Here is a 17,054-nt window from a genome sequence, read left to right as displayed (position 1 = left end):
TGAATGTTTGTTAATGAAACTAATAAAATTACAGTAAAACATATGAGGCAAGGAAATTTTGCTGATATTCATACACTGCAATGAAGAGAAAAATACACGAAAGCCCATTGTACTGTATGAAAGGGAGCGTTGGTATTGCAACCATCACCGCCACACCTGGGAAGCAGAGCTGGGTAAATGGTAAGCGGACAGACATTAAATTCTCGTGTCCACATTTTTAGGATGTTTCATCTCCTCTGAAGTCTTACTAGGGGAATGAAGGTTGGAGTAACTACTCTGTCTAAATCACGTAGTTCTGGCTCTGCAAGCGGACCTGGCCCTTTAGCTGTCCTCTCCCTCCTCATCATGCAGCTAAACTGGGTTCTGGGTACCAGAATTTCTGCCAAGTACAGGAAACAATATAACTAAATAGGAAATATGATGTGTTATGCTAGCAAATTTCTGGGGTTTCAACAGGCTTGTTTAGTCAGAGACAAGCTTAGGCTTTCGCCCAGCTATTTCTCCCATAAGAAATCAGTCTTCTGGAAGGTATCCTAAACCAGCAGCAGTGATTTCTGTCTCTGGACAGTAGCGGCCTATTTACCTTGGTTAAAACGCGATGTTTTCAAATAGATACTAAATAAACATTGGCTTCTGCCACAAACTCTAGCGAAACAATAAAAAGAGTCTTGATCTGCATTGGATGAAAAAGATATATGAAGTGGAATTAAATGGAAGAGCCCCATGGGTGAATACGGCCAGCTCACCATTGAAGTTAACGCTGCGGATGTACTTGAGCAGCTTTTTGCCTCCCGCGTGCTCCATCTCGGGGCAGACCCCGGGGTAGTCGGCACAGAGGTCCTTGTTCATGTGGTGGAGCGCGTGGGCCATGGCGTACACGGCATCGATCACGAACTGGACCTTCCCCTCCTGCTCGTAGTGGGAGTCTTTGCCAATTCGCTCCTGTCCTGCACGTTAAAAACAAACACACACATATACACACACACACAGAAGGACAGTAAGGAACAGTATTTTCCTGATATCAAGCACAAATTAATCCTCCTGGAGCACATTTAAAGAACTGCATGTTTTAGTCAATACCATAAAACATTTTGAGTTATGGTTTTACTAATTAAAACAAAACCAAACCTTCTTTCTTGATAGCAGAATGATCAACAGTTCTTGCAAGTTATTCTACCGTAATGCAGAGAAACAAATCCTGCCACAACCACAAACTTGAAACTCTAACCTACAGGGACTGTCTTAGAGGGAGAAGACGCCAGACTCCGTATGCTCCCAAAGTATGTCTTTGAAAGAAGAAAGCATTTAAAATAAAGCACAGTTGGTATTTTAAAGTCTGATGGTTTGTTCTGTTGCAAATCCCAGTCTCTAATTGAAAGACAGAGCCAGACTCAGGGAAGAAAGAATCCCGTCAGCTGCAAGCGAAGGGGTGCTCCAGAGAACCGAGTGAACGTGCCTGCTATCAACGCCAGCTCGGGAAGCTCGGTATGGCTGCATTAACAACGCACCCCCCCTCTCCCTGGCCTGCAGAGACCAAAATGTCCTTCGGAATCCACTGACTGCCTTTAAAATATTTCCACAGGCGAGAACTTAAGGAATCCAAAGGCTTAATGTCATCCCAACGGCAACGGGGGGAAAGCAGTGCTTTGAGAGCCACCCCTTGATGGCGGCAGCGCCCGGCGTGTGAGGAACGACAAACCCTCTGCCTCAGGGACCCTGCCATCCCGTGGGCCAAGGCTTAGAACGTCTGAGAGAAGGGAGGCATTTTGCAAATGGAAAACTGGAACACAGAAATTGAATCACAAAGAGACAAAAGAACTCAATAGCAGCAACAAAGAAGGTGAACCTAAATATTTTGTGTGGTAGGCTTGTGCCTTAACCATTCTCTCCCTCTCAGACTTGAGAATATGTAACCTGGTAACGTGACTGTAAAACCAGGCAAAAAGGTGGCCTTCTTGCTTTTATGGTCACGTGAACTGATAAATAAGCGCCTCCGCAATTAGGCGGCAAACCAAACAGTATTTTCAGAGCTTAAAGCAAGGCACAACAGGTTAAGAATCAGGAAACTTTGATTTTTTTTTTTTATTTCTTTTTTTTCTGAAATCATCCACTAACTTCTTGCTTTACCTTGACCAAGTAACACCTGCATGATTCAATCTGTCCAGCCGCAAAATGTGTGATTATACTTACCTATCTCACCAGGGTTTCATGAAACGTAATTACTGCTTGTGAAGTGTTCCGAGCTGCATTGATGAAAGCACCAGAAGTGCCATCTATTATTTTCCAAGGGTGGCAACACTACATCCCACTTGTTCCACCTGCAGTATCACACTCCTTTCTAACCTCACATCAGTCTTGATCACCTTCCTGCAGCACCTGTAGGTCTGGGCACTGCCAGGAGCTCCAAGAAACCAGCCATCGGAGGCATCTCTCACAAATATTTTAGAGACCTTCAATCAAAGTAAATGCTCGGTTGGAGGACACAAGTGGGGAAAATTCCTTTGTTAATGTCCTTAATTAGAAATAGGGATGAATGAATTTAAATTAGCTGGTTGATACCAATAAGGAAAGGAAATCGAGTTGTTAATGACTACGAGAACTAATGATTTTTAACAGAGGCCAGAAGCCCATTTTCCTGCTGCTGCCCAGTTAAGACGGCTGTATCTCCCTCCCGCGCTAACGAACAGCAGCTTTACCCGCACCAGCCCCTGTTGTGCAGGGCCAGCCCGAGCCTCCTCCCTCCAGGGCAGCACTGGGCTTGCAGAAACCCATCGCCAGGGAGCAGGCAAGGTCTTCTCCATCCTGACTTCCCTCGGGGCACTGTTTATCCGGCTGAATCATCTGATAGCCAGCTTATGAGCAAAGTATTTCAGGATTTTTTTTTTGGCTCGTAAAAGAAGGGCACGGTGGAGCTGCAGTCCCCTCCCGCAAGTCACACTCGGCAAAGAGATCCAGACAGTTTGCTATAAATTCTGCTCATATGTCTCACCCCTTCTCCTACCCTCAAGGTGGCTTCATCTACAAAATTTACATAGTTCTGGTGCTGGCAGCTCTTTCTATAAATACATATACGTCATGCTCTCTCTCAATATTACATACAAATATTTAAATATTAAATGTATATTTAAAGTATAATTATTATATATATTATAAGTAATATATTTATATAAATATGATTTGTTTATATATAAAATATATACACACTTTTGTGTATGTAAACAGTGTGTATATACACACACACACTGTATACAGTCCAACGACACGACCCCCAGTCCAACAGTGAGCCTGTAGATAACACCCAATGACTTCAACTCACTTGCTACAAGTCAGCAAGGTCCAGGAAAAAATCCCACGTTCTATGATTTCTGCACTATAGCAGCGTATTTGCTATATTTGATTCACTGCAAGATTAGACACTCAAAAGAGGGACTGACCTACATCACCAAATACCCGTTAGTCCCAAACAATCCTTTTTCTTCTTTGAGGGGAGAGGTGGCGGACCAGCATGACGAATAAGCACAGAGAGATCGCCACTTTCTTACAGAAATCCCACAAGCACAAAGACTGCCTAAATATGTCCACAAGTGATTTGCTTGAAGATAAGCAAAGATATAATCCCTGTATATGAGCACATTTAATTGTCTACACTTTTCCCCCTTTTTTGTTTTTCTCCTTAATTACCAAACTGCACCATTGACGTCTGATCCACTCAACCTATGCATTAGATTTGACATACCTTCTACAAAAGCCTCTCTGTTTTAAATCTCAACTACCCTGGAAACATTGAAATCCTGCAAATACTTCAGCGGGGTAAGAGAGCTTCCACCCTGAGAAGATCCACGTACTGTCCTTTTCATTATTTCACTCCCTCTCATTGATTACAGACCTTATTACATTTCCAGGCCCTGACAAGGAAAATGCTTTTAAGTGGTTTCAGCTCAGCTACCTAACCAAATTAGCAATGCAACAGAACGCGTGCCAAGGGAAGTGAGTCTGGGATTGAAATGCTGCACACAAACAATACTGATTAGGCATATTAAGTTCCAGCAGCACGGTCGGCCGAATGCACAGCAGAAAGAAAACCTTTAGCGGTGAAGAGATCTGTGAAAGGAACCTGAGCAAAATCCACTTAAAAAAACCAAGACCAATGTCAACGGTGTCCAACTATGAAAATAATAAAGATTTGAAAAACTGAATAGAATTTGCAGTGGCAAGACTGCTTTCCTCTACTGAAAACGGCCATTTAGTTGAGCACACCCACCCAGAAAACATGCATGAATTCATGCAACTAGACAAGTGTGCTATCCTTCATATAAACATAGCTTGAGGTACCTTTTAAAACGACTGTTGCAATTAGAAGTTTAGCCCAAATTTTAACTAGCAAAGAACCTGCAAAGCAATGGCCATACTTTACATATATCAAGTAGTCTTCAGACTTGGACAATAAAAATAAAATAAAAAATACCCAAATTAATGACCCTGACTGAACAGAGTGTTCCCTCTAGTTTACATCAAACTACCATCGTAGTAACCCAGTGAGAAGCAAATCAGGCCCCAAATCCATTTTCAGACAGGGGTAAACCTAAGTGATGGGCACAATTTTAATTCCAACTTCAGCATTAGTGTGGCAAATATCTCCCCCTCTTAAATTTAGCTGAAGAAGCCAAGCAGGAAGTTTTACCCCATGCCTCAGGACTAGCTCCTGTGTATTCAGGGGTACAGAAGTTCAATTATTAATTATTCCTGGAAGAGAAGGAAACCCCCAGCAGTCATTAGCTCCCTACAGCCAAAAGCAGCGATGTGGGTGCTGCGGGTGCCTCCTGGCAAAGGGGCAGCCCTGGACCCCATCCCAGTCACACCAGGGCATCGCGGGGGTCTCAGTGTGGCGCAAGAGAAAGAACCAACGTATGAACTCAGGTGTTGGGTGCAGCAAGAAACCATGCAACCCTCCGTGCTGCCAGAAGACACCAAAAAGGCCAGAAGGTAAACATAAAGCCCATTTGCGCTGTGATGTGCGCATCATCTGTTCTTCTCAACACACCCCTGCTCTTTAAAGGCTGCCTCTTCTTTTTTTTCTTTTTAACTTGGTGATCTTCAGGAGCCATGCAATAATGTTATTTTCTTCAGCAATGAAGTAGCTGACACCCGAGACACATGCACACAAAGTGATTTCAAGAGAATGCGCTTTTGTACCAGGGATTTGAAATGGAGTACCTTGGGATGTCAGGAGAAGGATGAAACACAAAAGCAATTTATTGACATGAGCATTTTTTGCTTCCAAAAGATCCTTTCGAAGGTGATGACAAATAATTTAACCTCACTTCCTACTAGAGTCTCAAGTGCTCATCATCATGATTCCTAAGAGACTGAGCAGCTAGGTCTCTTGCTTCAGGCAAATCTTCACAAGAGAAAAATACTGCAACAAGGAGAGGAAAAAATGGCCCAAACCCAGAGTACTGAAAATACAGAGGGAAAGAAGTCCTCTTGTACAGCCTCCTTCAGATGACATAGAAATGAAATGCAAGATTAAGAACTCCTGCTTAACACCTCCTCGTATGGAAAAGGAGCCTGACAACACCATTTTTCACATTACATTTTCTCAGCCTCTCTCCTTCAGTTGATTTTTCTGGGCTCGTCGCTGATCATCACATAATGGAGGAGATATGTTATGATGTATAAATAGTGTTGCAAGGACCATTTTTATGGCATATAATTCAGACAGACATCAAAATCCCACTTCATTGGTGCTTACATTAGATGAATTCAGACATCGGTTCAGTTTCTGAAGGATTAAACACATTTTCAAAGGAACTTACATAATAGTACTGCTGAGAACCCGGTGATAGTCATCATTAACAAGAGATTTAATTTAAAGATTGCAGAATGCTCACAGTATCAAACAAGGAGCTATTATTTCTACAAGTTAGAATTCAGCAGCTGGTTAAGTGCTGACGGAAAAATACATACTCTTCATCCATCTCCAGCGTATTTAGCATCCTTAGAAACCTGATGCCTGTGAGCAAAGAGACATCCATGATGCAACAGCTACAATTATTAGTCTATAACCGTGTAAGTGCCCATAGACGCTATTTCATTGCGACGCTGAAGCTTCCTCCAGCCACAGGTGGTGCGGAGAGCTCAGCCCGTGCAGCTGCAACTGCTGTCCTCGTGGCACTCCAGAAACACGCCCGGTAGCGCAAAACAAATGGATCCATCTTTAATAGACAAGTCTGTACGTCCAGGGCACTCCAAAATACAATATTATAAATCTTATGAGGAGCGACTGAAGGAGCTGGGACTGTTTAGTTTGAGAAAGAGGAGGCTGAGAGGAGACCTCATCACTCTCTACAACTACTTGAAAGGACATTGTAGAGAGCTTGGTGCTGGTCTCTCCTCACAGGTAATTCGCAATAGAACAAGAGGGAATGGCTTCAAGCTGTGACAGTGTAGGTTTAGGCTGGACATTAGGAAAAAATTCTTCACAGAAAGAGTGGTCAGACACTGGAATAGGCTGCCCAGGGAGGTGGTGGAGTCACCATCCCTGAATGTGTTTAAGACTCGTTCAGATGTGGTGTTAAGGGATATGGTGTAAGGGAGAACTTCGTAGAGTGGAGATGATGGTTGGACTCGATGATCCCAAGGGTCTTTTCCAACCTAAATGATTCTATGATTCTAATATTCACCCATAGTATAGACACTACTGCACACACAGAAGGTGTAAAGTCTGAAAGCTTCTCCAACTAAGCTCTTTATTTGAAAGTAGCTGAGTACTAGAGACTGAGAAAAACTAACAATATGCTAGAGTAAATATTGTAATTTAAACAAGCAGAGTATGACAATCAGGCCTCTTTGCAATATAATCCATGTATTGTCATTTTACAAAGAAATACAAGATCCAATAATACAGCTATGTAGTTACAGTCATGTATCCAGCCCATCCTAATTCAGAAGATCTCATTATAGACAAAAGCCTTTATCTCAAGACCATCAATCCAATCCCCATGGATTTTCTTGGGGAAAGCAGATGAACTTCCAAGTTTCTACTGTGAACCACACAAGATCATCTGTGCAAGGATAAGATTACAGCCTAAGCGCAGAACTCAGGGAGCCGGCAGCGTGAGGGCAGCAGCTCAGCCCAGGCGGGGCACAGCACCCACCTCCCTAATGCAGGGAGGTGCCAGTCCTGCCTTCTTGTTAACGACTCAAGAAACCTCTCCCGGATCTCCTCTGCACCCCCAGTGCCAGCACAGCTCTACAGCCTCCCACCACTCTGATGGAAAGAGGTAACTTCATATTGCACAGGAAATTTGGAAGTCAGACCAATCGTTCTATGCCAATAACAAGCAGGGAGGCCTTTTTTAACTCAAAATGCCTTTTTTTTTTTTTTTTTCTTAATTTGGTGTGCACTTGACCCACAGTCAGACATCTACAGCAGTAGATATACAAACGGAGAGACTCTAGTAACTCCACCAAAACCAACAGAAAGCAGATGTAGTCAACTTTAGCTATGCCTAATCAGGTAACACTGCCTAAGCAAACTTTGGAAACCAGACTCTCACAATGCCTTACAACGTACTCCTCATCTAGGACAGAAAAAAAACCTCCTGTACTGTAACTGGTCTTCACTCATAAATATTAAAGTAAAAACCAAAGAGAACATAGCGCAGCAGAAAGTCCTACTGAAAATTTGTTATTCCAATACCAGAAATAAAAATATTACATCATAAGGATAATAATAATTTCAGCAGTTTACAGAAAGCCTTGATGCAATGAGTTTTATGAAGCTCCATCCACTTCCACCTGTCAGAAAATGAATTTTTTTTCTCAATTACACTGATTCAGCCCACCATACCGTTTCTGTTCTCAGGTGTGTATGTGTATCTAAGAGAACATATTTTTAGATTAGAAAACTGACCTAGTTTTCTTACCTGAGAGGTTTTCTGTGCATTCAACGTTCCTATTAAAACATAAGCAATAGGTCTCATTTCTATTCCAATGCAGAAGTACTACAGTCATAAAATCCCAGCACCAGGTTGGCCGACGCTGCTGTAAATCACAGACACTTTACAGCTTTCTACTGCGAGCGTGCAAGTGAAGAAAGCTTCCTGTAGCCATAATTGCCAGGGAAGCCAGTGCTCACACAAATGTATAGAAGCAGCACTTTTTAAAGATTAGAAGGCCTAAACTGGAGCTATCTTCATATTTGAGCACTTGGGTAAAAACGCAATTCGCAAATAGAGGAACATGTATGTAAATAGCAAGCTGGGAGTGATTTGAATCACGGGGCTCTGTTGGCAAATCACCTTGGCAATCTAGAAATATAAGTGATTCTAAGAAACGTATTTGTGGAAGGTAACAGAGTTTAGAAATCCATAAAACAGGTTTACCTTAAGAATAAACTCTTTAAGATACATTTAATGTTGGCTGAACCAACCATTGCGGGGTTCTTTTAGGAATTTCAGGTATATGTATTTTGAAGTACTACCACGCTGAATTAGATGAACTTTTTGAAATGAAAGCATAGAGGTCATTAAGCTATAATGCATACTTGAACAATTTAATATTATATGGAAAATATTTTGTTTAGAAAGAGGTGCACATAGCCAGTCAACTTGCAAGCCAGTGCGTAACATGCTTCGTTTGCTCCTAAACTTGTGCACATCACATTTTTTCAGAAAAAAAAGTCAACTTTTCCTTCTCATGGGTGTTAGCATTGATGTGCTTAGGCAGTCTGAAGATCGCTGAAGTATCTACAAAAAATAAGATGCAATGCAATCTAGTAAAAGAACAGAGGACTGAAATCTCGGGTTTCAAAATTAAATCAGATGTTGGCTAACCACACATCCTCACCTATGTCCCAGTGTCTCTGAGCTATGGCTATAGCTCTGTTGGCCCACAGGATTCACCCAAAGATGAGCTGGGCTTGGTGGGAAGCTGTTTATTGGAGAACATACTGAGATATGTCTTGGATTTATTTTTTGTTCCCCGCCTTGAGAGGGAGCCTATAACCAGGGTCACGGACAACTTGAAAGACAATCACCATCAGAAGGAAAAGAAAAAGCAGAAGCTGTCAACGGAAACGTGTTACAAAGATATGGATCAGCCACTCACTAGCAAGGAAACATTCTGTATGTGTCCTGAGAAAGAAGGGAGGAAGAGGCAGGCCATGCCAACAAAGCAGGAAAACAACTACCTAGACCACTTATATACCTGCATCAGAGCATGGGATGTAATTGAGAAGATAAATTTCCCATCCCAGTCTGCCCTTTAACCTTACCCGTAGCTTGCAGGGCAAGCAAGAGAAGATAAATTTTAGTCTTTATCCTTTCTGCACTGAAATATTATATACCTTCAAACACATGCATTAACACACATCTCGTACCTCAGAGCCCGGAGGAGAAAATGCACAGAGCAATCTCTGTAACAAGAGCTAACCAAAAGCTTTTTTGCTCGCACCCATGTCATCAATCACGCACCACAAAATCCTGGGCAAAAATCCACGCCGAGTCACAGGCACGTAAATCCTGCTGTGGCCACGGGCAGCTGGGAAAGGGCATCCGAGCAGCTGGGAAAGGGCATCCGAGCCAAGTATTTGCCCTAAAGCAAATTATTTTACAATTTGTATACAGGATTCATGACAACTAGCCTTACTTTAAGTATTCCTGTATTTCAGCACCTTGACTAACCACTGCTTAGGACCAGACTACAGTTAAGGACTACTGCCTAGGCAGGACGTCTTACAGATGACAGCAGTGGGCATTAACAAAAGGACTTGGTTGGGTAGAAAGATATAATACCATTGGCCAAGATTTGGGGGAAATAAAAGAAAAAAAAAACAAACAGAAAAAACTACCTTTTTTTTTTTAACTTGCTCTGTTTAAAAAAAAAATAATAGTAAGAGCGATAGCAACAAAGCCTGGACCTCCACAGTCTGAGCTGCTCAAGCACAGAGCTTACAAGGCACTCAACCTGTCTTTGCGTTAGGCACAGAGGTAATACGGCTCCCCCCGCCTTCCAAAGCGCAGATGCAGAAAAAAAAAAAAAATCATCTTGATGCAGAGAAAACTGGCTGATAACTCAAGGGAGGTGAGAGAACTGCTCAGCCCCTGTGGAGCGTTTCAAGGCACGCTCACGTTGAGCACACCTGCAGCAAGAGACAGGAGGGTTTTCAAGCTGCAGATTCTTGAACAAAAGGAAAAATGTACTGCGTATGGTTTGGATCCTCCTAAACCTGATTTTTCTGAAATTCTGAGGAATTATTGATATTTGTAGGACCCAGATGAAGTGACCTCCACAAGCCTTACTGAGAATAGGAGGAGGGTGCTGAGAAGAGCCGGGAGCCGGAGGCAGTACAGCCCTGAGCCGATGCCTGCGAACACCGGGCAGCTTCCGACCGAGCTTCTGACGGATTCACCCGTGCATCGTTTGTACAAACCTGCCATCCCGAACCTTGAGCAGTGCTGGAGATGGAGCACCTTCTGCACTCACAGCCCTCAACACTGTCCGTGGGAATCCGTCTAAATTTAGCCCCTCTTCCTGACATGATTTATATGGCCCCGTGGACAGTTAAGGTCTTCTGCCACCCTCAAGTCCAACAGATATTCATCCTAATGAATACCATAAAGCCGTTTTCATAAAAAGTAAATCACACACACCACAGCTCCTGGCATTTGTTTAAAAAAAAAAATGCTTTAGATACTGGCCATCTGCCATTAAGTTGTTTGAAACATCTCAGACAATTTATTGTTTCCTGAGATGAGGAATTTTGATAGCATTTGGAAAACTATTTTTCTTTCCATAGTAAATTGAACTTTGTTAATCTATGAATGCACTAGATCACTTTTTGTCGTCAAATTATAAATAATATTCTGATATCCTCGGGCTCTGCTATTTGTACATCTTTTGTTTCTCATTAGTTTTCTTTCCCTAACATATGGCTTCATAGAACAAGCCATCTTGACTGCTGGTGAAAAAAAGACAGAATATTGCTATTGGCGTCCTTGTAAGTGAGAGGATTCAGAGTCCCGAGACCGCTCCTGCCCACACACTGCCCGGGAAGGTGAATCTGGGTCCCTTTGAGGCACTTTCTCTTGTCCCAATTTAAATTCTAAACACAACCGTCCCTCTTTTACAAATCCTTTTGCTTAATTTGTGTCACTTCATCTTGCAGGGAGCTTTCTCCCAGCATCTTCTCCACAGCAAGTCATTGTCTGAGCCATCATCTGGGCTGTACCTTCAGACTGATTACACTTGCAGATAATTAGAAAAGCTCTCCGAGTAATCTACATTCTGATAAATGACATCCAAGGTGACATCACCCTTATATCACTTCATTAAGTCTCCTTGAGTGTAAAGCTATCTGAATTAAAAGCTATGGTTAATAAGTGAACAGAGTCAAGCGTTGCCGTTTCCCTCCAGGCGGCGTTCCCCGTGCGGGGGCAGCTGGGGCACTGCAGGCACAGCGGGTGCCTCCGAGGACCCCCAGTTCTCGCCTCCCTGCACCCAACGCCGCTCCTGCCGCAGGCGAGCATGGGCAGGGATGCTACTGCTGGACTGGGGAGAGACCCCGGGCGACCATGCCGGTGCTTGCCTTCAGACGGGCAACTGGCGGGCACGGAGGTGCTACAGTGCAATATGATTAAATATTCAGATTTGTATATTGATTTCAACACACACTGTATATTTTATTTCAATAATCACTATGAAACTTATAAGCAGCCTGCTTCGTGACAATATATACACAAAACCCCCTTGTTTTATCATCTGTTAATTCTAACTCCCTAAATCTCGTAGCACTGGCAATACTGGCACAATGGGGGTTTGTATAGGAAAATATCTTCAGTTGAGCTCTCAATCGAAGCCCCGACCCCATCTCTGCACGGAACGCGGTGTGTGCAGAGCCTTCAGCACGGCTCCCTTTGCAGAATCACAGCTATGAACTACAGCACTGTTCTCTTCTGCAAAGACAGTTGTTTTCTTCTGTTAATCCTTTCCTATAAAAGCACGTTTTTACCATAACGCGTGGTACTACAAACTGTTTTTTCCCAAATTATTCCTTCATGAACCTGACACAGCCTGTTATGACTGAAGTGAATCTCTCTAATGTTCTTAAATGCGAGCAGCCAGAAGTAAAGCAATGAACTGTCCAAACCCAATGCTTGTTACTGTTACGCTGTTTCGGTGATGTAGTTTGATGAAGTCTCCCCATGTAGTTTGATGAAGTCTCCTCAGAAGCCACCCACAGCATCCCCCAAGGGCAGAGGCGGCCACTCCAGCGCCTGGGCAAGCCCAGAAGACAGCACCTGCCTGAAATTTCACCACTTTTGCATAAGGAACCGATCCTTCTCATCCCTGTGGAAGAGCAAGGGCCTCGGCTGCTTCTGCTGTATGCGTACATACCGCTTTGCGATGGACTGCGTCCCAGCAGAAGTCACCTGCACAACAGTAGAGGTGTCCTTGGTGGCAGTACAACTTAGCAGCACCGGATCGCTCCCTGAACCATGCCAAAAATAAGTCAAATCACTAGAAACAGCGTTATTAATTACAGTGATGTGTTGCATTTAATCTTATCTAGAAATAAAGTGGTGTGGGCTAAATGTATTTTCATTCTCTCATTCTACATCCTATCCACCCTGATCAGGCAAACTTTTTTCATGCTCAAATAAATATAAACGACATTCACACACAAGTTCTGCGTATAAAAATATCTCGGAGCGTTGTGATAGGAGAAGGTAAGCTGCCCGCAGGGTGCCTTCTTGGAGAAGGTTTTCTCCCTGACGGCAGGCTGTGGCAGCGAGCAGAGCTCCCCCCCGCGAGCTGCATCTCGACTGGGACACGCGCATCCCACGCCCCACGCCGGGGCTCAGCGGCGCCGCCACCCCCCCTCACTGCATCACAAATCACCAACCGGATTTTAAAATAATGATGATGATCATTCATAATATTATTACATCAGCGGGACATTAAGGCTCTCGTGCTGGCAATATAAACTCAAAGCTAATGCTTTTTCTGATGCACAATTTGCTTCAGTTTGCAGAAGAGGGAAGGAAGATGCCAGGGCATGTCATTTGGTACAATATCAAGCTGTAACGGGGTACTTCAGTTCCATAGGGTAAGTTAGCCACCAAAACCAAATGTTTCTGCTGAATCTATGCCAAGGGAAGACACGACACCATTTTTATGTTCACATCAGAAAGCACAGGCTGGGAGCGACTGTAATAAAATAATGGCATAAACAATAAGAGTGAGAAGGCACTTTTAGAAATTATCCTAAAGATCTTTTAGCAGTTCTCAGTCAAAACCCAGCCTTTGGGGGAGATTCCGAATGCCAATTTTAAGAGCCGTGTATTCCCAGCGGTAACTGCACTGTTTCTACGCACAACACTCCTACTCCCATCCACGAACTGAAACCAAAAGCAGATGATATGAAATATGGAAAGTTTTCATCAATTTTCAAACGAAGTAAAACATATCCTCCTATGAACTAATTTCCTTTGATCAAAATTCAAGGCAATTACTCAACATAACACATTTAAACTGCTGCTGTGAAAAATTAAAAGGAGCAGGAAGGAAAGGCGAAGGGAGGCAAGGGCGACGCGGACATCAGACGGCATTATTGGCTTTGCCACCTGTAGCCCAGGAGATATGTTCCGGATGAAGCCTGTCCACCGTATTTTAAGCCCTGAGCAAATGCCCCAACCCCACAGTACAGACGTTCCCACCACAAACAGCCTCACCAAGGGCCTGGCAGTTTGAGGGCAGATTCCCTACCTTTTTTTGAGTTTTAGAAATACTTTTTTCTAGACAGGTAACCTCAATCTAATGCCTTCATTCAGCAGAAGATCATTAAACTGGCAATGCTGCTCTTGTCCCTGTGCATCATCTGGTAGCACTTGGTCAGGCCCATGTCTGAATGACTCCAAGAACACGCGTCTCACCCATAATTGCCTTTCAAAATAAACTCATCAAGTTTAATGAACTGTATCACCCCGCATCATGGCGGTGGTTGTGCTGAGAAGTGCGTAACTCAGTTAAAAACAAAATCACCCCCATCATTACCTGGGCACCTCTGTAACTAAAAATAACTCCTTGAACCTCCACGAGATCAGAAACAGGAATTCCTGAAAAAACAGGGTATTTAAAATAGTGGGCAGTACCTCCAAGGAAGGGAGGAGTGGGTTTGTCAGGCACCAGAAAACAACAGGTCGGTCAGAAATGCAATGTGTTTTCTGTCTTCCTGAGTTGAGGCTGCAAAATTTTTTTTAACCCCAATTTCTTAAATAACATTAGTGAAAACGAAAATCTGATCAACAACTTTGTGCTTCCTAAAGTGAAAACATTTCACTCTGCGCTAACACTTTCCTACAGGTGCGTTTCCCTCAAAAGTTCAATTCAAACGCAGACGTTGGTGTACGACCGTGAGCAGATGGTGCTTTGACAGAGTAGGTGGCCAATTTGTGATGTGCAGATGGGTGACAAGGCACACGTTGTACAAATATTCTCCCTCTAAAACAAACCACCAAAAGACCCCCAAGGCACCCTGCACTCAAACAAAAGCGTTTCTGGGTCTTATGGAAAATATTGATTTTCCTGCTGGATGGACAGCCAGAAAAGGGAAGAAATAGAATGTATTTTTTTACTCTTTCCATCTATTTCTCTTGTCCTGCAAGGCTGATGCTGCCGTTCCATTTTCGGTACAACCTACGAAAATTCAATTTATTTTTTTAATCTGTCCCCAGCCAAGCTTCCTTACATCAGCCGCGCAGTCGTTCCCCTGCAGCCCCGCACGGCAGCGCGAGGAGGGCGAAGTGAATGAAGTTACCTGTGCATTTACGGTCTGTGTCTTCCTTCTTTGACCCGCTGATGGTTAACTTGCAGTTGAAGTTCTCCTCCCAGTACTCTGCAAACCACACGTTCCTTCTGTTGTTCTCCAGGGTGCGGGAGGTAAAATAGGCATCGAACCCTGGGGAAAGAGACAGGCAGAAAGCTGAAGTCTACTTCATGCTGCACGGGAAGTAACGCAGCCTGAAAAACAAATACTCTATTTATATCTTCTTCAACATCCCGCACACGTTCGCATCTCCATCCACAGGAGATGACCCTGGGAAGAAAGGAAATCCATTGCACGTTTTATCTCATCAGCTGCATCTTGCAAGTAAATTACTCTGCTGCTAACTGCGAGGTATAAAGCTCGGTAAGATATATGTAAAAGGGAGATTAATGTAATAAAAAGAGTTATAAGCAAAAAGCACGGATTAGATATACACCTATAAGGAATGAAAATAAATGGTATGGTGCAGCTGATATTAGGCTGAGCTCAATAATAATTTTGTAATTAACCTCTCCAGACCTCCAGAGAAGGCAGCTTCAGCTGACTTAACCGGCCACTATCAGTACGCCTTATTGTTTTCACAGCATATATTTTTCCCTTAATTTCCTTTCACAAAGGTACCGATAAACTCAGAGAGCAAAACTTCCAAGAGGTGACTGTGAATCGCCGCTATTTACCAGAGGCTTGGATTAGCCACGCTGAAGCGGAGGGAAAAGAAAAATTCCCTTCCTCAGACCTGTGGGACTCGGTTTGTCTCTGAAGCCACGGCATCACCAACAGCCTGCAGCGCTGCAAGAGCAAAAATGACACACAACTCCAGTATTAAAATAATGGGGGGAAAAAAAATTATGATTCTTCACAGCTGAGCTGAAGGGGAGTAAATATATCTGAAGCCCTTCAGTCTTCTTTTTTTTTTTTTTTTTTTAAAAATACGCAGTCCTCTGTGTTCACTGAAAGAAACCACATTACAACAACTGAATAGCTGTGTAGCACTGACTAGTTCATAGCTTTCACATGGCTCCTAACCATATTCCATCTTTCTTTAGCACCTCACCAACTTGCCAGAAGAGAAACATATTCTGCTTTGGCTTTATTTGCCTTTTTTTTTTTTTTTTTTTTTTTGCAGAAATGTATATCACTGTATATACACACACATATATATACAAACACACACATGAAAGAAAAGGTATATCCTAGAGGCTTACAAACCAAGAGGGCAAATAAAAAGAATTAAAACTCTACTACAAAATTATGCAGTTTGTAAAATTCTAATAACAAATTAGTCCTGCCGTAGTATGGGGATAGTTTGCTCTATCAAGTTCTCAAATTCTGACATTTAAAACTGAGCCAAATATCCTTCAACAGCTCAGGCAATCCCCCTTCAAAGATCATGAGATCTTGAGAGAAAAACCACTTCTCTTCTGCTAATGGATTTTTCTCACAATACAATACAGAACTCTGAAACAAATACTTATTTTCCCAATAAGCAGTGGTAGCTTCAGACCAAAACATCGCACCACTAACTACCCCGGGCACTACTGCTTCACTCGGCACTTCCCTCCTTTATTCTCTACTCAAGTTGAGATAACTCCTTAGAGCCTACAGAAACCTTCGTGCATACAAATAATTACAAATCGATGGATCACCCAAGTACTTGCACAATGGCAGAAATCTGGCCGTTGTTCCTGCGATGACCAAAGCCCAGATCACTGCCCCCTCCCACAACACCACTCTCATTTTATTCCTATCCCAGTATACTTTTGGTTCTGCTTGGTGAACAGAAGATTTGCACAAGGACAAATATACTAGCGCACATCTACGAGCTCACACGCTAAGTCTTTTGCCTTTTTTTCTGTTTTGTAGTCAACAGAAGTGATATTCTCTCATCTGTTCAGAAGGAAGAGCACACGGAGTGGCACAGCCAAGTATTCTGGGCATGCAGCATGGAAAAGGTTTATCACCTCCGCATGAGGTGTTCTTCTACCCCTTTAGCCAGGGACAGGCTCCTGGCAGCAAAATCCCTGCTTAGTTTTATGGGTGTTCCCAAACCTGACGGCCCCTGTGCAGTAAGGGGCTGTGCCCGTTCTCGTCAGAGAGTTCTATCAGTCTTACAACAAGCGTGTTTGACTAGCAGGACGTTCACCACCATTACCACTGCCCAGTAGTTTTCCCAAGTCTTTCTAGTTGTCTGTCTTTAGCCTGCAATGAGCGACATCAGAGCTTT

The 17,054-nt window shown here is 43.2% G+C and overlaps 1 protein-coding gene across 1 annotated transcript in view; it reads right to left on the bottom strand.

The window, feature by feature from the left end:
* Positions 1–17,054, bottom strand: part of GRM7 (glutamate metabotropic receptor 7) — a 275,098-nt gene that overhangs the window by 73,120 nt on the left and 184,924 nt on the right. Inside the window, exons 5-6 of the mRNA XM_054216198.1 lie at positions 14,822–14,962; positions 747–947 (exon numbers count right to left, since the gene is read on the bottom strand). Coding sequence (XP_054072173.1) covers positions 747–947; positions 14,822–14,962 — 342 coding nt within the window. The remainder of the gene's footprint in view (positions 1–746; positions 948–14,821; positions 14,963–17,054) is intronic.

Source organism: Rissa tridactyla, chromosome 10 (assembly GCF_028500815.1).
Source record: "Rissa tridactyla isolate bRisTri1 chromosome 10, bRisTri1.patW.cur.20221130, whole genome shotgun sequence".
Classification (NCBI taxonomy): domain Eukaryota; kingdom Metazoa; phylum Chordata; class Aves; order Charadriiformes; family Laridae; genus Rissa; species Rissa tridactyla.
The sequence above is the reverse complement of the archived record's forward strand: the minus strand, read 5'-3'. Positions and strand labels throughout refer to the sequence as shown.